This window comes from Pteronotus mesoamericanus, unplaced genomic scaffold (assembly GCF_021234165.1).
Source record: "Pteronotus mesoamericanus isolate MK-2021 breed Mesoamerican mustached bat unplaced genomic scaffold, CSHL_Meso_final scaffold_651, whole genome shotgun sequence".
NCBI lineage: Eukaryota > Metazoa > Chordata > Mammalia > Chiroptera > Mormoopidae > Pteronotus > Pteronotus mesoamericanus.
Genome location: NW_026555325.1, coordinates 5,174,873 through 5,199,183, shown reverse-complemented (window position 1 = coordinate 5,199,183; position 24,311 = coordinate 5,174,873). Strand labels below are relative to the sequence as shown.

The 24,311-nt window shown below is 35.5% G+C and overlaps 1 protein-coding gene across 1 annotated transcript in view; it reads left to right on the top strand.

Moving 5' to 3' along the window:
• LRP1B (LDL receptor related protein 1B) overlaps positions 1 to 24,311 on the top strand; it is a 1,772,547-nt gene that overhangs the window by 1,497,625 nt on the left and 250,611 nt on the right. The window contains exons 52-56 of the mRNA XM_054562474.1: positions 1,009 to 1,137; positions 4,443 to 4,565; positions 8,017 to 8,157; positions 9,223 to 9,410; positions 23,551 to 23,734. Of these exons, the coding sequence (XP_054418449.1) occupies positions 1,009 to 1,137; positions 4,443 to 4,565; positions 8,017 to 8,157; positions 9,223 to 9,410; positions 23,551 to 23,734 (765 nt within the window). The remainder of the gene's footprint in view (positions 1 to 1,008; positions 1,138 to 4,442; positions 4,566 to 8,016; positions 8,158 to 9,222; positions 9,411 to 23,550; positions 23,735 to 24,311) is intronic.

Genomic DNA, 24,311 nt, shown 5'->3' with positions numbered 1-24,311 from the left:
TGTACCCCTACTGGGGGCCTGGCCCTCAACCCAGGCATGTGCCCTGACTGGGAATTGAATCCATGACCCTTTGCTTCACAGTCCAGTGCTCAATCCACTGAGCCATAGCAGCCAGGGTGACTCAACCATTTTTAAATAACAAACAAAGAAACCAATATGTATAGCTATACCTGGAGCTAAGAAAAATCATGAAAATAAATCTTTTCTAATTTTATATGATTACACTATGTCCATGTAAGGAGAAACAAAGTGAAAGTGCCTATGACCCTTGGAATCTGCAAGTCAAAAAGCATTTTTTTTTGCAACGAACATGTGAAAAACAACATTATTCAACTAAAGATACATTGAATTCATAAAGCAGGGAAAAGATAGATTCTGTTTATTAAGTGTGTAGAAGGGAAAGAAATATGCACACATATATTCTTTTCAACAACACAAGGTGGGGATTAACAATGGCATTATTAGTTGAGAGAAGATGCTTAAGAATCAAAAGGAATTTGAAGTCTCAGCTCAACATGTGGCACCCTGGGTGACTTGTGACTTTCTGCAAGCTTTTCAACTTCCTTTTCTGTGAAATGAGATTAGTAACGGTTCTACCGTTTGGGGTTATTATGAGTATTAAATGAGTTAATATGGTCAGTGCTTATATATTAAGCAATAAATGCTAATATTATCCTGTTATATTCAGTACTTTTAAAAATTTATTTCAGTTTATTCACAATTCTATAACATTTCTATGGCTTGCTACATGTTACTAAAAACAAATATTGTTATCTTCTGCCAGGTAGCTTTAAGAAACACAACTTTGAAATTAAGATGGAATATTATCTATAGATATTTTTATAGCTATCTATAGAAGAAGAATACTATTTGATGATTCCAAATAACTAAAGTCTCTTCCTTGTCAGTGGCATTTTCTTGTGTCCCTTGTTTCTTAAAGGAAATGTAAATGATAGCCCTTTATCAGCAGACTTGCAGGGACCTTGATGACGTCTCTTTGGGTTTCAGGTGCCATCACCTGTGCGGCTGACATGTTCAGTTGCCTGGGCTCCCACGCCTGTGTGCCCCGACACTGGCTGTGCGACGGTGAGAGGGACTGTCCAAATGGAAGTGATGAGCTCTCAACAGCAGGCTGCGGTATGAACACGCACGGGGTTGGCTGTTTGTGAAAGAGAGCTGTGGCAGCATCCTCAGACATTTCCTTCGTACAGCTCGCCACATCACATCTCTCTCATTTTCTCTATCCCGGGACTCACAGGTAGTGTCAGAATTAGTCAGGTGGGATGCTGTCATCACAGTCGTCCAGCAACCTCTCTCAACCCCGATGTAAAGCCTTTCAAACATGCGCAGTGGAATTACCCATTTTAAAACAGTTCCGATGAACTCAGATTTACCATTTCACTTCTGAGATAACATAACTGCCTGATATGTGTGTGAGGATGGTAGGTTTGTTACCTTCTTTTCAGCATCTTCTACCCTGTCCCCCTACCTCCACCATGAAAATTTTAGATTGCCTATTTCAGGTATTCTGTAACCAGCATCTGTGATCCTAAATAATTACTGATCAGAAGGTCAGTGAACACACATTAGCCCTATGGATAGGGTATTAACCTTTAGGTCAGGGAAAAATAGCATGGTTATAATTGAATAAAGTGGGGGAATCAGAGGAACACCTTTTGAGGTCAGACAATTTACTAAGTCCTTGCCTCTAGGTGACCTCAGGAAATTTACAAGGAATTACTCGATAGAAAAATTTTGATAAATCCTTTGCATGATCAAGAAAATAAAGAGACCTGGCAATTGATCAGAAACAATGTCATGAACTCAGCTTATTAAAGTCAATTCTGTCAATCATCACTCCAATGACCTATTTTCAGGATTTTGAAATTGTAATTGAAGCCATAATAAGTGTGTCTGTATGTTATGTGTATATGGGGGATAATTAAAACAAAGAGGAAAAAGAAAACTTTGAGCAGACCTATGTGCACAGAATCTATGCCAACTGTAGAATAAGTCACTTTGATCTTGAAACTGATGTGTGTGTCTATAAAGGTCAATGGGGCCACTGAGGGTTACATAATAGAGAATTATGCATCAAATCAGGGATCCAGATGGTCCCAGAATCCTGTTGCTATTGTAGCAGTTAACACTCTGGGAGACATATTAACACTTTTGGGCCACATGGATACTATTAAGTAAATTATTCTAAAAAATGACACATGGTACTCAAGTGATCTAAAAGTGTTAATGCCAAAAAAGCCTCCGTTGCTCAGTGTTTTAAAGAATAATTCATGTATTAGAATTGGCGTAATTCACTTGAGTTATACAAGCTGTTGCACAGTTAAAAGTCAGAGAAGTTATTAGTAACTAAGTTTTACTTTTATTATAATGGCCAATTTTTAATGCTGGTTCTATGTGACTTTCATATTATTTTTAAAAATAAATTTGTTGAAAATAATTTTTATTTGATTAAATTATTGTTATTGTTATTATTACTTGCCTATTCATGTCCCCTTCGATCATTACTGAGTTGAAAGCAGAGATTTTCTTTCTTCATGGAGTTTAGGCAATTTGGGGATGGGACCTAATAGGCATGTAAGAGAATAATCATAATACCTCAAGTGTCAGAATGCTATATTTAAATGATTCTAGGTCATCACAAAGAAATATTGTATAACAAGCCTAGAAGTCTCACGAAGGACTTTAAGAAAAAGTAAAAACTTATTATTTGAGTCATAAAGTACAAAAAGAAGAAAAGAAAGAGATGATCTAGGTAGAGGAAAGTGCCTGTTAAGATATGAAAAGGAGAGATTGGAAAACATCTAAATTATTTCTAGTGTCCATGATACGTCCATTATTTTTGGTAGGTACTTTTATTTACATTATCGAATTCCCAAATTCAGTTTTGGAATCTTCCAAAAATGATTGTTAGATTGAAATTATTAGAGCACCTAGGAATTTGAGTACCTAAAATTAGCTGATCTGTTTCATTTAACTTATCTAGTTCCTGCAAGAAATTTATCAAATAAGTTTTATTATCTTCTTTAAATGCATAAAGAAACAAATGCACAAAGAAGGTGAATAGCTTTCTCAGGATACGAGAGGCAGAATGACCTTTCACAAAGCCTCCCTCTTATGTGTGTATGATAGTGATGTACTCTTTTTTATTTTAAAAATTGACATATAATTGACTGATAACATTATATTAGTTTTAATTGTATAAGATAATGCTTTGATATGTGTATATGTTATGGAATGATAACCACAATAAGATAGTTAACATTCATTATATGACAGAGTCTTGACATTTGAAATATCTCAAACCTTGTGTCCTACCATAGTATTTATCCTTTAAATGTAAGAAAATGTAATGGAAAAAATATTTATGTGATCCTTTGAACCTCTATGATTCTATGCACATCGTATTTAAATTTATTTCCTCTGGACAAGTTACCATCTTTTGAACATCTGCTGATGTTTTATAGCACATTTTGATTAACCATGTTCCTACTGGCTAGGAGAATGGTTGGTAGAGCACAACTTTGATAGATTAGTATTCTGAAAGGATCGATATTTGTTTTCATAAATTGATATTCCCACATGATACGGTAATTATGGTTGGGCTCATCGCACTGTGGATCTTAACCTCTTTCAACACCCAACTCTTAAAATCACCTAAATACTTTATTATTTTCTTCTTAAAACAATAACTTTCTCAGCCCTTTTCTCTCTTTCTCTCTTTTTTTTCACTTTTATCATGAGCATTGGCACTTGGGATGTTATAGGTTCATTTTTCACAAATAAAGCCAGGTTTATATCTCTTTACTAGCATTTGTACAAGCTGGAGGGGAAAAAAAGACACCCAACCATAACATTGCAGTTAACTTTTTATTTATTTATTATATTTATTTTATTTTTACCTTATTTTTATTGCATTTTTCCATTACCATTTATCCCCCATACCTTCTTCCATTTCTACCCACCTGCACAATTGAGTAACTTTTAAAAAATTAAATATTAGGGAGGTGGGGATGGGAGGAGCAGGGGAAAGTGGTGGCAGGTAAATGGAGACAAATGTATCTGAACAATAAAAATAAAAATTTTTTAAAAAAGTAAAAAATTATATATGAACCTTTGCAATCCTCCTTTAGCAAAGTTACACATTGCTAAATTACCTGAAATTTCAGGTTCTCTCTAGAACTGTTGACTCTATTAGTACTAAAACTTTGAATGACATGTGTATTTATATTAACATATTCAAATATATTAATGACTATATATTAATATGTTATTAATTTATTTGATATAGTAAATGAAGAAAGTTTTTTTTCTAAATAAGTATAAATTATTGAGTATAACAGCAAACATTCCCCGAACTCTGAAAGTGAGAGAAGGTAAAATAGGTACTCATCTAACTTTATTTTTTGTGATGTCTCTCTCAGCTCCCAATAACACATGTGATGACAACGCTTTCATGTGCCACAATGGGGTGTGCGTTCCCAAGCAGTTTGTCTGTGACCATGATGACGACTGCGGAGACGGCTCAGACGAGTCTCTGCGGTGTGGTAAGTAGATCTAAACTCTTCCCGGAGGGGATTCTCAGGCTAAATATTAGTTTTCTTTTTAAAGGAATCAAAGAACATGTAAATAAATAACAAAACAAAGATGCACATTTATTAATATCACCAAAGATATTTAAATTCAGTAACACAAACAGCACATATAACCTCTTTAAGCTCTACAATAATTACATATATTTATTTGGAAATCATACCTACTGGTATTGTATCCTTATCAAGAACCGTGCCAAAAATATTTATAAGAAATCTTTGATTTTAATTATTTTGAAGTACTTAAAAACAATACATTGCTGACTCTCTAGTTCAGTTTTATAGCCAAATCAAATATCTGATGAGAGAGAAAAAAGGCAATTCACAACTACCAGAAAAAACTAAATATTGAGCATTTTCTTTTTGCCTTATTTATACATGCACTTATTTGTTAAAATGCAATTGCCATGAAATTTATCTTTTCACTGCACATATATCTTACCCCATATATATAATGTAAATACCAATGCATATATAATTTTGAGATAAAAATCAGTGTATAAAAAATTCCCAGTTGAAGTTGAAACCTTATGTAAACTTACTACTTTTGTAAATGTTTAAAAGCATATGCAAATAAAAATAAAATGAGAAGCCATGGAATCCACTTATACCTATGAAAGGCAGGAGATTTAGCGCCCTCTTTTGTCCTGCCTGAGCAGTATCTACAGCCTTACTCTTTTGATACAAATCTCCCTGAAATCCGTGGATATAAGTTTTTATGATCACTTCTCCATTAAGTCATAGATTCAATGTGATATTTTAAAAGATACATCATCATTCAAGATTTAAATCTGAAGTAGAGTTATGTCTGATTGAATACCTTTCTTCTGCCAGACACTGTATTTGGTTGGTATGGAGATGAATGAGACAGAGGTCCCACCAGAAAAACTTACTAAAAAAGAAAATCAGAAATGCAATATAGTATAATAACATAGATTGTCAGATGAGAATAAGTATCACAATACATGAAACTGGAGCTGAGAAAATGATTTTTGAAGCACTAAAGAAGCACAGAATGTTAGAGGAAATCCTACTTAGATGCTAGAGAGCACGACATGGTGGTTAAGAGCACGACAAGCTGGAGCCAACTGGCTTGGGTTCAAGTCCTGCCCTTGCCACTTACTAACTGTGTGACCTTGGAAAAGTTATTTTACCTCCAAGTACCTCAATTTCCTCATCTGTAAAAAAAAAAATTATAATAACATTGCTTAATTCTTAGGTCTGATAAGACAGTTAGAGGAGTTAATATTTGTAAAGTGATAAGAGCAGTTCCAGACACAGAATGAATTCTGTATATGTTTTCAATGGCCTGAACATCAAAATAATTGAGAAATAACAATTAGCCTTTGTGATGTAACTTGAAGCCAGAAAATTAAGTTGAAACTATATCCTAAAAATTCTGAAATACAATGTTAAACAATTTGTATTTAATTCTTTTGTCTCTGAGTAGCCAGAACACATTTTGAACAGAGGAATGTCTCAGTCAAATTTGTGTTTTAGGACCATCTTTTTCAGCAGAATGGATGGAATGCTCCCATGGGGAAGGACAGCAATAAGGGAATAGTAAACTAGTTAGCAGGTTATTGCAATAGTTCTGATGTTCAGCAATGTGCTTCTGAACCAGGGCCAAAATGGTGGAATGGAAAGTGTAGAGAGATTCAGAATTAAATTACAGTCAGATACAGAGGATAAAGGAAAATTTCTAGCTTGAAAGCTTGTGGTTTTGTTGCTGTTAATTAGCTTAAGAACACAGGAGTTTAAGGGACAATTTTGCTGGGGCACAAGAAAGGTGTAACAAAAAATTAATTTTGGATATTGTGAAAATGAAGGGTTAATCAGACAATCATGTGAAACTGTGTAGTGAGTGTTTGAAAACTTGGTTCTAACGGCCAGAATTGTGATAAGGACAAATAATATTAATCTGTTGGCCATGAGCATAAAGGGGATATCCAAGTGTGACAAGGAATGAGAACAACCAACATTGTCTAAAGAAGGGAGAAAAAAATTGAAGATTGAAGGATTGAAGTTATGGTTTCAACTACAACCTCCTGGGGTTGAACACTAGAGGACTGCATACAGAAAGAGGAAAAATCAAGAACAGCAAAAGCAAAGTTATAGAGAAGTCTGGATTTCCAAGGTAGTGTGGTCAATGATGTCAAAGGCTACAGGAAAATGAAGTAGTTAGGAATCTGAGACACCTTTGAATTTGACATTTGTCACTTGGAATCTGTTAGCTCTAAAGAAGTTCAGAATGTAGATGTTGCAGAAATGAGATATTAGGGAGTCAAAGATGAACTGAAGGTAAATACTGAAAGTGAAATTGGGTAGTATAAGGAAGAGAAAGGTGTTGTTAAAAGTTATGTCAATGGGTCTTTATCATTTTAGTGCTAGGAGAACCTTGAATACATTTAGTAACTAATGAAGAAAGAGACAGAGGAAAGAAACATTAAGCAAATTTGGGATATTTTAGAATGATCTAGTTTTGTTATACAATGTGATGAACATGTCAATTAAATAATCATTGTTGAATTAGTTTTTTGATTAGAATTGTATTTATTTTTAAACCATAAAAATCTTTCTCCTCTCTCCAAAAATAGAATACAAGTTTCTAACAGAAATGGCAAGTTTTATTATTACAAAGATAGGGGAAAATCCAATTTAAAATATTCATAATATTCAAAATCAAATGAACTTTACCTATAATCAGGAATAGATATCAACATTAACAATTGACTGGTGGATACTGTGATTTGAATAGAGCTTTTTGATACCTCTAAGAATCAATATATAAGATAGTTACAATCATGTTTGTGCTTATTGATCTATAATTGACTTTTTTTATTTTATCAGTTTACTTACATTTTGAATGCCGATTCCAAAACATAAGCATGACATTACAGCTTCTAAGAATTATCATTATAACTCAGAATCAGTTCATTTGAATGTTCTGGTACTATTGCTAATAACCAAGGTTGGTCTTAAAAAAATTCTAATAGCTTCATTTTGTTTTTTATTCTAAGGGAGCTTTTTAAAATGTAGATAATAGTTGAACAGATATGATATACTGGAGTGTTGCATTCTTGTTCTCTCACCTAGAAACAGTAACGATGTTATTTACAACTTTATTTTCTTCATTTTTTTTTGAGTTTTTTCACTTTTTTTAAATTTATTTACTTCTAAAATACATTTGTCTCTGCCTCCCCCCCACCTCTTTCTTCATTTTTATCCTACTTCCAAACCACAAATATTTCTCACACATATCACCACTGTCCTAAAGAGAAATAAGAAAAATTTCCCACAGGAGGTATGGATAACCCACTAGGTATATATAGTGTACATTAGAGGATGAAGTTTTAATTAATATTTCTTATATAAAATACATAAATTAGATTTTTTTTGTCTTTAGAATACCGACAGTGTAATGCAGAAGAATTTAGTTGTGCTGATGGACGATGTCTTTTACACACTCAGTGGCAGTGTGATGGAGACTTTGACTGCCTGGACCATTCTGATGAAGCACCTTTAAACCCAAAGTGCAGAAGTGCAGGTACAGAAAATATAGACTATGCTTCTTCAAAATTTGTCTTTTTTTGTTAAAGTTGTGACTCTTGAGTTGTAGTTTAGTATGGCAGTCAATGAAAGGAGATAAAAATAACTAAGGATTGGTGTTCCTACTGTTACCATGTAGGATCCTTGTAATATTTTGGAGCTAGTTTTAGAAATTTAGTATGTGTCAGAAAACATGAAGATTTGATACAATGAACCTAATAAATCTATCACTATACACCCCTCAAAAAAGATCACCTTTTCTTAATTCATTATTTTATGTGAATGAAATATCTAAATTTACTAAAAAATTCAAACATGAAAGAATGTGAGATTTACTAGAAATCTGTATTATCCATACTTAGGCAAAATAAAATAAATTACTTACCATCCTGGTCTATTTATCATTCACTATTCTATGCTGAATATATAGTCATATATTTTAAAATAAAAATTCAATTTTTCTCATGTAGTTTGCATGTCAGTGGGTTTTCTTTTATCATGTTACAATAATGAGTAATGTTCAAGTCATCAGGATAAGTAGCTACAAAACCTGAACTTCTTTTCATAGCTGTATTTGAACAACTATTATTCACTAAAAGTGTATTTTTTAATGCCCTGATTTTAAAAAGTCAATGTTATATATGCAAGATGAAAAAGAAATTAGGAATATCTACTTATTCTACTTTCTTAATTTTTAGTGATATATACTTTCTTAGAGGCCTATCGCCTGAGAGAAATATCATATTATCTTATCATTACACTTTTGAACTCATTCATCATGCTGCAGATGAAGATAGAAAGATGCCATTAATTTTACTATAGATGATTATTTTGATTGCTAATTTTTCTAATAAAACAAGATTTATAGTGAATTGAGCAAAAATACAGTTTGCTCTTGATTTTCTATATTTTTGTGTAAAATATTATACTTAAAGCATTTATATGTACATGCATTTACTATAATTTTAGACAGATAAGTTATATTTCTGAAAGTTTTCAACAATTGTAGTATAAAGACATTAGCATGTCCTTATATTCCATTCATTTTATTTTCTTTTTCCAGAACAGTCATGCAACAGTTCATTTTTTATGTGCAAAAATGGCAGGTGCATTACCCGTGGAGGTCTTTGTGACAATAAGGATGACTGTGGCGATGGTTCAGATGAGAGAAACTGCCATATAAATGAGTGCTTGAGTAAGAGAGTCAGTGGATGTTCTCAAGATTGCCAGGACCTTCCAGTCGGTTACAAGGTAAGTAGTCATCAAAACTATCAAACCATGGGATGTGTTAAAATTTGAGATAATGAAAATTACTTAATCCAATATAGCTGCAAAACTTAAAAGACATCAAGATATTGTTAGGAAAGATTATTTAAATGGAGTTTCTACATATGCAAACCATAATAACAATGTCGTATAATATTGTGAAGATATTCTCAGAAAGATGAAAAATCAAAATATATATATGTATATATTTAAAGATTTTATTCATTTATTTTTAGACAGAGGGCAAAGGGAGGGAGAAAAAGAGGGAGAAAAACCTCAATGTGTACTTGCTTCTTGTGAGCCCCTCACCGGGGACCTGGCCCACAATGCAGGCATATGCCCTCACTGGGAATTGAACCAGCAACCCTTTGGTTCATAGGCTGGCACCCAATCTACTGGGTCAGACCAGCCAGGGCTAAAATATTTTTCAATACATGCTGAACATAAAGAAAGAAAAAGTACGGGAGACCAGTGTTAGAGAGATACTGCTATGTTGATAGCTGCATTAAATGTGTATTTAACTCTTAAGCTCCCATTTCTTCACTCATTTTCCCTCCCATACATGTTTGAAGTTAAATTGGCTAATAATTAACTTACTGCAACATTGGAGAATACAATATTTTTATATGAACAGAAAAAAAAACAGATGGAATATTAGGACTGAGTACAGGTACACGAAAATATAATCATGAATAAAATCCTGTTTTTTGTTAGTACCATTTTCCTGAAGAGTGTTTCACTGACAAAACTGATTGACAGAAATGTCTTTTGAAAACAGCCCTGTTTCATTCACATTGGAATGGAGGATGCAAGCAAACAAAATATTAATATTTAAGTTGTGCATAAGTATATTGATTGGATAAGTGTGAGAAAATATCAGAAAGAGCAATTCATTTGAAGTAATGTTGTTAACTGAGCTCTAGCTCTGTATGAGTTATGACAGAACATGGCTTTTATAAAACAGAGAAGGAATCTAATGCTGGGTAGGACCCTTACAAAGGTTAGGTTTTGTTCTACTGAGTGTTGCACTGGTAAGAATGCACCAGGTGCACTGTGCACACTTTTTTGGACATGGCGCTTTAAGAGGAACCTTAGCAAATTGTAGTGTATACAAACGTCTACATCCAGAAGCATAAGGGGTCTGGAATACACACCTTTGGAAGAAGTTTTGACTGTACCAAAAATGGCTTATTACCTGCATTCAAATATATGAAGCGCTGGAATAGGTAGCATATTTAGTCTGAGTTGTTTCAAAGGTTGGAACAAGGAGCTAGGAGGCAGATTCTGTTCAATATAAAAAAGACTATTCTAAGATCAGAACTCTTCGTATTGGAATGAGCTCCCTTACTTTTCACCACTCAAAGTGTTTCAGCTGGGGCTAAATGTCGTCCTTTAAAGGATGCTAGAAAAAAAATACATATAGTAAAGATGGGCCATTTGTCCTACCAGTTCTGTGACAATCCAGTTATTCTGTAACAATCCAGTTCTACCTAGTGGTAAAGTCAGCCAAATGACAAATTAGACATTTTTGATCTCTGAATTTCTGGTCCTATGATTAATTTCATTATATTGACCAGGGTTTCACGAGATATATACGTAAACTAAAAACTACAGTAATTACTTTCCCCTGCATAAAAACAGAGAGAAAATGAAATATCAAGGAAGCTACATTTATAACAAAGTTATTTGACCCAATATTGTATTAAGAAGAGGTGGTTAAATTTATAGGCTTAAGACACACATGCATTCACAAACACTATACTATCGGTAAAAGGAAACAAGACCAAGAGTCAAGATACCTCTTAATAAGATATGTGTATCAAATATTTAATTTTGCCAGTAAATATTTGAAATCCAATGAAGGAAAACTATATTAGTGACTTATATAAAATCAGTATAGAAATGTTTCCTAAAAAAAGGGAATCTGTCATAGAATTATTATAGGTAATAACTTAAAATTTTAAGTCAAAGGTTATTTTATTTTCCTTTCTATTGAATATGTCAGGGTGACACTGGTTAACAAAGTTATACAGGCTTCAGGTGCACAATTCCCCAACTTTAATTTTTTAGTTCTGTTTATACAATATATACTAAAAGTCTATATATCTATAGAACATATATATCATAGAATATATCTATATCTATAGCTATAGCTGTCTATCCAAAATTTAAATTTCAAAGTAGATTTATTTGTTTTTATACTATGTGTATTTAAACTCTGTCATAACAATCTCGGTGGTAAAATTATATATATATATATTTTTTTTTTCAAATGAATATCTTTTGACATAACAATCAAAATGTATTTTAAATGCCTACATGTAAGAACTACCTGGTGCCCCAAAATACTGTATTTGAAAACTGCTTTTGATAACAGTAGATAGCACCCAGAAAAAAATGTTAAATCATACTCTTTAAATTATTTAATACTCCTTACACAAATATATTTGTTTATTGATATCTTTAAAATAACAGAATTTTCAACTTGACTTCTCTAAAAGTGAATGAAATCAGAATTCTAGTTAAAATAGACAATATATTACATTTAATCATTTAAAAATTATTTGTGTATAATACTTGACAGATTGCTGTGATAATGTTTATGAAAATATACACATGTCAAAACCAATGAATAAAATAAAACATGAAATGTGGAAAGTAGAACAGTATAAATATTTAAGGAGCTACGAATCATAAGTAAGGGACTTAAGCAGAAATTCAAAGCAAATATTTTACAAAGATAGATAGGAAATTGGTAAAAGGCTTTATGTACAACAAAATGCTTATTTAAGGGAAAATGTCAGATGATTTTTTTTCCTAGGGTATGGGGAAAACTATTCAGTAACTTATTTCTTAATACATTATCAGCAAAACATGTCAAGAAAGCCTCCAAATTCCCTGATAAAATGAAAATTGCTTATGAAAGCAAAAATTAGACCTTACAGACTGTGAATAACTTTCATGTTCCCTGTATAACCAACAAAATGTGTCTATTCAAAGGGGAGTATTAACATTTACTAAAGCAAGACTCTTATTTTGAGGAGAAGAACAATTTACCATGTACACTTTACTATGTAATTCTGTGAAAAAAGTCATTTTTTAATGAATACATTAAAATAAATAGTCATTGTTTATCAAATATCACTTGAAAGGCTGCACAAAAATGTTCCTGAAAGTACTAGGAAAAGTTTGAGTAGCTGTGTTTCTTTTGTCTAGCTATATGATCCTATATGAAAATTAATACAGAAGAGTAAATTTGAAATAGTGGAAAGTGAATATGACATTGAGTATATATAAATCACATTTTTATAAAAATTGTCTTTTTAAATGAAAGTGAGAAAATTTTCAACTATTATAAATCCCTCACCTTTTATTTTTGAATATGCAAATGATTATTATTTTCTTTTATTCAGTTTATGTAAGTTAAGCTAGTGGGATTCTCTATAAATGTTTATTAAAATTTCTAAGCAAAAAAATTTTTTATAACAAAGTTACTGAATTAGGTAATAAATTATTTTTTAAAAAATCTTCTTATTCAATAGATAATGTTTAAAAAATTTACTGTAAACTTTAAACCTCTTAATATCATTTGTTTATAGAAATGTATATCACATTCTATAGCTTTAACTAATTTTACTTCCAAAAATTAATATTCCATAAATGTGTTTTTATATGTCATCATTTGATATAATAGTTTCATAAGCCTGATATTAGATATTCAAAGTAATTTTCAGAAATCCTGCTAAAACAGGGACACTGTTCAAATTTTTATAATACTCATTGAGATTCAACTTGTTTATGGAATTTCTTTTCTCTTGTTTTAAAGTGCCCCTTGAATCCGGCACTGCCACCGTGTCCTCCATTTCCTGGCCAGATGGTCACACCATCTAATTTCTAGTCCTTTTCACTGACGCTTCTTGTATCCCGTCAGTGTCCCATTTTTAAAACAAAAATATCTGTTTCTGTAAATGGTTGCAAAATATACATGATATAAAATTTACCATTTCAATCATTTTTTATGTGTACACTTTAGGAACATTACATATCTTATTTTCTTTTGCCATAGAAAAGCAACAATCCCCTTGATTTTTTTGTTGTTACAAAGTTTTTATTTTTTTCACTTTTTTTATTGTTCAAGTACAGTTGTCTCCAATTTCCCGCCACCACTTTCCCCTGCCCCACCCATTCCCACCTCCTACCCTCAATTCTTCTCTTTGGCTTTGTCGATGGGTCCTTTATACACGTTCCTTGACTTGACGCTTCCCCTTCTTTTCCCTCTTCCCCACTCTCTCCTCCTCTTCTGGTTACTGTTGACTTATTTTTTCTTTCAATGTTCCTGGTTATATTTTTCTTGCTTGTTTGTTTTGTTGATTAGGTGCCACTTATAGGTGAGATCATATAGTACTTGTCTTGCATCCCCTGGCTTATTTCGCTTAGCATAATGCTCTTTAGTTCCATACATGCTGTCATGAAGGGTAGGAGTTCCTTCTTTCCACTGTGCAGTGTTCCATAGTGTAAATGTACCAGTTTTTTTGATCTACTAATTTATTGATGGGCACCTAGGTTGCTTCCAACGCTTGGCTATTGTTAAATGTGCTGCTATGAACAGTGACGTGCATAGGTTCTTTTGAACTAGTGTTACAGGATTCATAAGGTATAGTCCCAGCAGTGGCATTGCTGGGTCAAAAGTCAGTTTCATTTTTAGCTTTTTGAGGAAATTCCAAACTGTTTTCCACGGTGGCTGCACCAGTCCGCATTCCCACCAACAGTGCACTAGGGTTACCTTTTTGTGACAACCTCACCAGCACTTGTTGTTTGTTGATTTCTTTATGATGGCCCTTCTGACCTGTGTGAAATGGTATCTCATTGTGGTTTTGATTACATTTCTCTGATGGCTAGTGATGCTGAACATCCTTTTTCTTATGTCTCTGGACCCTATGTATGTCTTCCTTGGAGAAGAGTCTGTTCAGGTCCTTTGCCCATTTTTTAATTGGGTTGTTTGTCTTCCTGGAGTGGAGTCGTGTGAGTTCTTTCTATATTTTGGAAATCAAACCCTTACCCAAAGTATCATTGACAAATATTTTTTCCCATATGGCTTGTTGGTTCCCTTTTCATTTTGCTAATGTTTTCTTTAACTATGAAGAAGCTTCTTATTTTCATGAAGTCCCATTTGTTTATTCTTTCCTTTATGACCCTTGCTCTAGGGGACATATCAGTGAAAATATTGCTGCGTGGAATATCAGAGTTTCCTGCCTATGTTCTCCTCTAGGATTTTTATAGTGTTGCGACATATTTAATTAAGTCTTCTATCCATCTTGAGTTTATTTTTGTGTATCGGGTCAGTTGGTGGTCGTTTCATTTTTTTGCAGGTAGCTGTCCAGCTCTCCCAGAACCATTTGTTGAAGAGGTTATTTTTACTCCATTTTATGATTCTGCCCCCTTTGTCAAACATTATTTGACCATAGAGACATGGGTTTATTTCTGGGCTCTCTGTTCTGATCCATTGATGTGTGTGTCTGTTCTTATGCCAGTACCAGATTGTTTTGATTACCATGGCCTTGTAATATAGTTGGAGGTGAAGTACTATGATCCCTCCTACTTTGTTCTTCTTTCTCAAAATTACTGCAGCTATTCAGGGTCATTTACGGTTCCATATAAATTTTTGAAATGTTTTTTCTATATCTGGGAAATACATCATTGATATTTTAATAAAGATTGTGTTGAATCTATAGGTTGCTTTGGGTAGTATGGACATTTTGATGATGTTAATTCTTCCAATCCATGAACATGGTATATTCTTCCATTTACTTGTGTCTTCCTTAATTTCTTTCTTCAGTGTTGTGTAGTTTTCTGACTACAAGTGTTTTACCTCCTTAGTTAGGTTTATTCCTAGCTACTTTATTTTTCTTCTTGCTATAGCAAATGGGATTTTTTTTCCTGATTTCTGTTTCTGATATTTCATTGTTAGTGTACAAAAATGTCTTTAATTTCTGAATATTGACTTTGTATCCTGCTTTTTTGTCAAATTCACTTATTAGGTCATGTAGTTTGTTAGTGGAGTCTATCGGGTTTTCTATGCACACTACCATGTCATCTGCAAACAATGACAGTTTTACTTCCTCCTTCTGATTTGGATGCCATTTATTTCTTTCTCTTGTCTGATCGCTGTGGCGAGGACTTCCAATTCTATGTTGAATAGAAGTGGTGAAAGCGGACAATTTTGTCTTGTTCCCTTGTCTCGTTGGAGTGGGCCTCATTGGGTTCCTCTTGAATGGGCCCCTCTGTGCTCCCTGGACTTGTGTGACTTTTTCTGTCCTCCAATTAGGGAAATTTTCCATCATTACTTTTTCAAACAGTTTCTCTATCCCTTGCTCCTCCTCTTCTCCTTCTGCTATCCCTAGTATGTGGATACTATTACATTTCAGGTTGTCCTGCATTTCCCTAAATGCTTCTTCATTCTTTTTGAGTCTTCTTTCAATTTCTTGCTCTTTCTGGGAGCTTTTTTCTACCTTGTCCTCTAGCTCGCTGATTTGATCCTCTGCTTCATCTAGCCTGCTTTTGATTCCTTCTACTGTGTTCTTCATTTCAGAAATTGTATTCTTCATTTCCTCTTGTCTCTTATTGATAGTTTCTATGTCCTTTTTCATGCTGATATAGTTTGCAGTAAATTCCTCGTATTTTCCTTGTAGTTTTTAGTAATTCTCCCTGAACTCACTGAGTTGAGCTTCCTTATAACCATTGTTTTGAACTCAATATTTGATAGTTTACTTGTCTCTATTTCATTTAATTCTCTTTCTGGGGATTTTGCCTTTCCTTTCAATTGGGGGTTGTTTCCTTGTCTTCCCATTATTTGTGAGAGTCTTCTTTTTTGCTTCTGTTTCTTAAACTTATCTGTTTTGTCTTCCTGACTTTTTGGTGTGAACTTCTATGGTAGGAGAACTGTGAGATTCAGTGGTGCCCTCTACTTGGTCTCCTGAACTTGTTGCTCTGTGGATGCCTTTTATGCCATTTATGTTGACTCTCTGGAAGTAATTGGGTTTTTATTGCCATTTTGACATTCTTTGGTGGGTCCTACCCTCCATCAGGTTGACAGGGTCACTCTGCCCACCACTTTGTGTGTGTTTTTGTGCAGGTGCTACCAGAACAAAACCAAAAAGTCCAGGAAACAAATCCACATCTGCAAAAATAACTCCCCCCTGTAATCCCACTGTCAACAGCAAATGATCAGTATTAATAAGGCTGTAGAGAGATTAAGACTATTATACGAAAGGAGAGAAATATTCTATGAGTATAAAATCTAATGACTTCGTATGCACAAGCCTGATAGACCCAAAATTAACATTAAAAAGCTATGTTAAGAAAATATCGCAAATCATGGAGAAGACCACAGTGGATTTTGTCACAGTAACCTGTAGTATTTACTGCTGTTTTTCTCTTTCTGGATCCACCCCTGGTCATGTCAGATGTTGACCCTGTCTCATCCTTGGCTGTCTGTTCAAGACTTCCAGGAATCTACTGTCTGTGACTGTCTCGTTCAGTTGTTAATCTAGTCACTCTGCACTCTGGCTTAGGAACCAAAGGGCAGGGCAGTAACCCTCATGGGGTCAGGGTTATTGTTTCCGCTCAGGCTGCTCACAGGGGAGTGGTCTGCCTGAGCAGAATGGCTGCTGCTGTGTGGGGGATGACTCAGCACTGGGATCCCGCCATCCACTCCCTCAGTTCCCTCCCCAAAGCCTCCATCTCCAGTCTCTCCTTAGGCGCCTCTAGCTCACTCTGCCCCTGCCTTTGCTGGAGCTCAGGGTAAGTGGCTGCAAATAAATATTTACTCATTGGCCCTTTAAACAGCTCTTGAGTTTCCAGCTGCCCATCTCTGGCAGAGAACAATCCTGCTGCTTTTTGCAGCTAGATATTATCTGTGAATTTTTGGGGCTCTGGTACTGTAGGCTGGGAATCCCCACTTATGGTTTAGACCCCACTCTTCCCAGGGGGATCCAACTGGCTGCTTAAATATTCCTCTGGCCCTGCTGCCTTTGGACACCCAGCCAGCCTTCTCAAGTATCCACGGTACTCCTTACCAGTCAGGTTGCGCTAAACCTGATTCTTCCTTCTGTCCGAGGTTATAAGGCTTCTCTCTTGCTGTTGTTCAGGTGTTTGTTTTGGGTGATCTCTCCACAATTTATTTGTAATTCCAGATTGGTCCTGGGAGGAAATCAATGCGACTTTCTTTCACTCCTCTGCTATCTTGCCCCATCCCTCCTTGGCTTCTTAAATCAGGTAGTTGAGTGTTCTTAAGGAAAGTAGTATTGTCACAGCCTAAGACATGATGAGAACTGTTAGGAAAATCAAGCTGTTGTTTTTGCTTTGATTTGCTAGCTTTCCTAGTTGGTTTTAGTGATTAAAATGAAAAACAACTCTTTATTACTGCTGAGGATTATTAGATAAATATTGATGAACTTTGTTAAAAAAAACAAAAAGATAAATTTCCGGTCCAGATGGAGGCATTGCTAGACATACTTCACCAACTCACACAACCATAAAAAGAATTACAACCACATCTCAAAACAGGTAACACCAAAACCATCAGAAAATAGAGCTGGGTGGAAGTCTGACAACCAAGGATTTAAAGTAGCCACATTCATCCAGATGAGTAGAGGGGCGGAGCCATGGAGATGGACACGGAGGTGGTGTGGTGCAGAGAGACAGCAGTAGCAGCAGCAGAACAAACCGTCCCACATTTATGTATGGTGGATAAAAATTGGGAGGATACTGGGGGAGCACACAATTCTAGGCCCAGGCTAGACAGCACAGCCTAGGGTTCCACCATGGGGAAGATAAATCCCCATTACATCTGGATATAAAAACAAGTGGGGACTTGGTTGTGGAAAGAAATAGTCAGGTTTTCACCACTTAAAGGGCATGCACAGGTGGGTTAGAATGTATGCAAACTCACCCATTTTGGGTTTTACCACCAGGGCAGCAGCTGGAAGGGCACCAGTAGCACACAGGAAATGCATGAAGTGACTGGAAATGGGGCAAGTACTAGGTAAACCTCTTGAAGCCAGGCAGCAGCATTATCACCCCTGTCAACTCTGTCCTCACAGAGTCACAAAGCGATGAAGCGGGTTGACTAACCCTTGTCATTACCTACGGTTCTACCCCACACATTTACATTTGCCTTTTCTACATAGACCATGCTACATATAGGAAGTAAAAGCAGTTCTACTTAATACACAAAAACAAACACAGGGCAATTGCCAAAATGAGGAGACAAGGAAATATGATGCAAAGGGAGGAACAGAACAAATCCCCAGAAAAAGAACAAAATGAAGCAGAGATAAGCCACCTATCAGATGCAGTGTTCAAATCACCAGTGATCAGGATATTGAAAGAACTCACTGAGTATGGAAAAAGAAAATAAGGGAAGAAATGAAGGTTACACTAAGTGAAATAAAGAAAAATCTACAGGGAACCAACAGTGAAGAGAATGAAACTGAGAATCAAATCAGTGATTTGGAACACAAGGAAGGAAAAAACATTCAATCAGAACAACAGGAAGAAAAAAGAATAAAAACAAAATAAAACAAAAATGAAGATAGGCTTAGGAACTTCTGGAACAACTTTAAACATACCAGTAACCAAATCATAGGAGTGCCAGAGGAGAAGAGGAAGAGCAAGAAATTAAAAACTTATTTGAAAAAATAATGAAAGAAACTTCCCTAATTTGGTAAAGGAAATAGACATACAAGTCCAGGAAGCACAGAGTACCAAACAAGATGGACCCAAAGAGGACTACACCAAGACACATCATAACTAAAGTGCCAAAGGTTAAAGATAAAGAGAGAATATTAAAAACGATAAGAGTAAATCAGAGAATTACCTATAAAGGAGTTACCATAAGACTACCAGTCAATTCCTCAAAAGAAACTTTGCAGGCTCGAAGGTACTGGCAAGAAGTATTCAAAGTGATAAAAAGCAAGGACCTACAACCTAGATTACTCTATCCAACAAAGCTATCATTTAGAATGGAGGGACAGATGAAGTGCTTCCCTCATAAGGTAAAGCTAATTGAGTTCATCATCACCAAGCCATTATTACATGAAATGTTAAAGGCACTCATTTAAGAAATAGAAGATCAAAACCATGAGCATTAAAAAAATCAACAAATTCACAACTACCAACAACTGAACCTTTTTTAAAAAATGAAGCAAACGACCAAAACAGAAACAGATTCATAGATATAAAGATCATTTAGAGGATTATCAGAATGGGACAGGGTTACAATGGGGGAAATGGTGCAGGAATTAAGAAGCACAATGGATAAGAACAAGATAGACAGAGGGATGTTAAGAATAGTGTAGGAAATGGAGAAGCTGAAGAACTTACATGCACAACCCATGAACATGCACTAAGTAGGGGATTGCTTGAGGGCAATAGGTACTGGGCATAGTGGGGCAAAGAGGGGAAAATTGGGACAACTGTAAACAGTATAATCAATAAAATATACTTAAAAAAAGAAAGTGCTAAGAACTTAAAGTGACTTAGTTAATGTGAAAGGACTTAAAAGTACTTATCTCTTGAACAGTTTCAGGTGAAGTTGATGTTGTTTCCCCTCCAAGTAATAAATGCCATTTGTACTTCAAAAAATTCTATCCCTCAATCAATTGTTGACTGGCTGTTTAGTAATATGTGTATATGTTTCTCCTATATTTTTCCTGATAGATATAAAGCTCTTCCATTGCTTTTGCTTTCAAATAACTGATCTAGATTATGAAATGTTTCCTGTGGCTAACTCTTAAATACTAATTACTCTTAACAACTTAGAGTTCTTTCTTTATTCACTGTCCTACTCAATATAACAAATTCATTTATTCAGAGACCACTAAACAATCTTACTAAAGGTCAGTGAGATCACAATCATCTGGCCAATTATAGTTTCATTTTGAATAATTACTACGCTCATATGCTTCTTGGGAAGAACTAACAGAACACTAAAAGACAATGACAAATCACAGTGCCTTATTATTTCCAGGAATTAAAGACATGTATGACATGGCATTGTACTCTGAATTGATATGCCAGTTAATAAATGCTGTGTATCATCAACAGAGGCTCGTATAAAACATGTAGAGATGCTGAAGAAAATATGCTCATTTTTTTAGATTCTTTTTTCTTCTTGTTGTTCTGATCAGTTGTTTTTTGCTTCCTTATGTTTCGAATCATTGATTCTCTGCTCCATCCACTCTACTGTTACTTCCCTATAAATTGTTCTTTGTTTCAATTAGTATATTCTTTGTTTTTGACTGGATCTTTTTATGCTTTTGAGGTCCTCACTAAGTTCTTTCAACATCCTTATAATCAGTGTTTTGAGCTCTGCATCTGATAGATTGCTTATTTCCATTTTGTTTAGTTCTTTTTCTGGAGTTTTGATCTGCTCTTTTATTTGAGCCATGTTCCTTTGTCTCTTCATTTTGGCAACCTTCCTGTGTTTGTCTCTATGTATTAGGTAGAGCTGCTATGACTCCATGCCTTGGTAATGTGGCCCAATGTAGTAAGTGTCCTGTAGGGTCCAATATCACAGCCTCTCCTATCACCCAGGCTGGGTACTCAAGGTGTGCCCTTCGTGTGAGCTGAGCACACCTTCCTCTGGTAGTTGAGCCTTGACTGCTGTTGACAGGTCAATGGGAAGTATTTATGTAGGCCAGTCAGCTGCAAGGACTGGCTATGCCCATTACACCAACCACTACCCTCTGTGGAAGATCAGCTCTGTGGGGCCAGGGTGATGGTGCTTTCAAGTGGTGTGAAGCTGTCCACAGAGTGCAAAACCTTTGGGGTTTCCCAGGAGGTGCAAGCCAAGGTCAGCCTGCACATGTGTCTGCCCACAGCCACTTCACCTGAGCTGTAAAGCAATCTGAGGTGGCTGCTACTTATGCTGGGCTTGGAGATTCCCAGGTGAAGCCATTCTGGGAATATAGGCTAATTGCTGCTACTGCAGGGCCTGGGGCCACTTTGCAAGAGGTACAGGGCCTGGGAACTCACTGAAGCTGGCTGTTGCTTGCTTGAGGATTTTAGAAAGTTATGAAGCATGAGCCAAGACCAGCCATTCATATGGAAATGCAGCTTCTGTGGTCCCATAAGTTGGGTGGGATAGTTTCTAGGGATCTCCAGGGCAGGCCAAACAGTGTTTACCAGGTTGATAGAGTCTCAGGTATGGCACCCACTTGCCGGCTTGTGGTTCTTTGTGGGGAATATTCAGAAAAGGGACAATGGCCTCTGCCCACCTTTCTGTGTGGGAGAAAGTTGTCCCCCAGCTCTTACTTTGATGCCAGACACTTCAGTTTCTCCATGTATGCCACTGGTGCCTTTCAAGCTGCTGCCCTGATGCTGGAGCTCAGACAGATTGAGTCTGAAACAGTCCATGTGTGAGTTCTTTAAGAGGATCTGCTAGGGACTCCAGAAGTTTCTTCCATCTACTCAATCCCCACTGATTTTTGCAGCCAGAAGTTATGGGGACTTATGTTTCTGGTACTGGAATCCTGGGCTGTGGAGCCTGGTGTGGGACTGGGACTGGGACTCCTCGTTCTGGAGATATCCCTCTCAAATTTTTATCTACCACACGTGGATGAGGGACCAGTCTGGCAGATGTGGTTTCTTTAATTCCATAGTTGTGAGACTCCCATACAGCTTGATTTCTGACTGTTTTAGGTGATTGTTGTTTTATATTTTAGTTGTAATTTTGATGTGGTTTTGTGAGGAGATGAGCTGTGTTTACCTCTGCTGCCTTCTTGACCTGAAGTCCCTGAAGAAAAGATGTGATAATACAAATTAATTTAATAATGATGGGAACACTGTTTTATTTTATTTTTGTGTGTGTTTTTTTAATTAATTAGTTTATTTTTCCAAATACATTTCTCTCAGTCTTCCCCCCTCCACTACTTTCCCCTCCCCCCCAATCCTTCCCCCAGGAGGGAGAATGTGTCCGTGGCTTTGTCCATGTGGCTTTGTCCATGAGTCCTTGCTATATGTTCCTTGACTTGCCCCTTCCCTTCCTTTTCCCCCACCCACCCCTCCCTCCTTCCCTCTTGTCTCTGTTGGTTTCTTTTCCTTTCGGTGTTGCTGGTCTTATTTTCCTTGCATCTTTGTTTTGTTGGTTAGGTTCAGCTTATAGGTGAGATCATACGGTATTTGCCTTTTGCCCCCTGGCTTATTTCACTTTGCATAACGCTCTCTAGTTCCACTCATGTTGTCGCGAAGTTTAGTAGTTCTTTTTTTCTTTCTGCTGTGTAGTATTCCATTGTGTAAATGTACCATGATTGCTTGATCCAATCACCTACTGATGGGCATTTAGGTTGCTTCCAACACTTGGCTATTGTGAATTGTGCTGCTATGAACATTGGGGTGCATAGGTTCTTTTGAATTGGCGTTTTGGGATTCATAGGGTATAGTCCCAGCAGGGGAATCACTGGATCAAAAAGCAGTTCCATTTTCAGCTTTTTGAGGAAATTCCACACTGCTTTCCACAATGGCTGCACCAGTCTGCATTCCCACAAACAGTGTACTAGCGGGGAACGCTGTTTTATTAATTTTCCAGATGACATTAACATTTCAGGTCATGGAATCACTCCTCCTGGCTTTATCTAGGCAACTTCACCTTTGACCCTTTAGGTTTCTCATCAGTTCACTAAGGCTAATAATACCTACATTATAGATTTGTATAAGGCTCTAATACAATAGCATGTGATACTGTTAGTAATCTTCACAGCTCCATATAAGATTTAATTTTTATGACTGTTAAAGGCTTCCAAACATACAATCTAATGAAAAACAAAAATAATAAAAGTTTACAGCTTAGTTCTGTTTTCTTTGCCATTCTATAGTCACATGGCTATGATGGTGTCAATTAACTTTAATAATCTTCCCAACCTTAGATAATCAAATGAAGATATTTTGGAGACTTTTTTAACTTTAACTTCACTTTATATCTGTAATTTTTATTAAAGTTTAAATCACTGGGTGACAGAAAAACTTAGCATTACCAACTGGTGGTTGAATCATGCTAAAGGGATACCTAATAGGAAAAGACTGTGACAATTATATGAATTGATTATGCTTGCTTTTTATTCTGCAGTGCAAATGCTGGCCTGGATTCCAACTGAAGGATGATGGTAAAACATGTGTAGACATTGATGAATGTTCGGCAGGCTTTCCATGTAGCCAGCAATGCATCAATACATATGGGACCTACAAGTGCCTCTGTGCAGATGGGTATCAAATGCAACCTGATAACCCAAATGGCTGCAAATCACTGTCAGGTATGGAATTGAACTTGTCCACAGATTCAACTTCAGTTACATATATGGATCCTGCACTTTCTAGCCATTTTTATTGAATTTATTCCTTCTTACTGTATCTTAGAAACCAAAATTCTTCTCTGCTTACCTTGATATGAAAATTAGTCATTCTGATTTTGTGTGTTGTCCATAAACTGCTTTGTTTGTAATAATACTGCATTGTGGCCTTGTGAATTATTATGCTTTTTTGTTTTTGTTTTGCTTTTTAAAAAAGATTTTGAGAATGCTCACAAGTAACAAGAACTATCACTAGTATTGCCTCATGCTAAATCAAAGGTTATTAGGAGAAGGTTTGGTCTAGACTATTAAATGGCCCATGGTGACAGTGTTTTCATAGTTTTCCTTCTTCCCCACACCACACACCCTTATGCATGTCAAGGAGTACAACAGATCAATAATAGTACCAGTAATGATAATGACAACAATAAATCAACTATATAAGAAAATTTGAATTCTTCCAGTGATTCTGCAAATATAAAACTTTTGTTTGTTCCAAATAGTGTAATTATTTGTAAATTAAAATATTAAATAAAACATA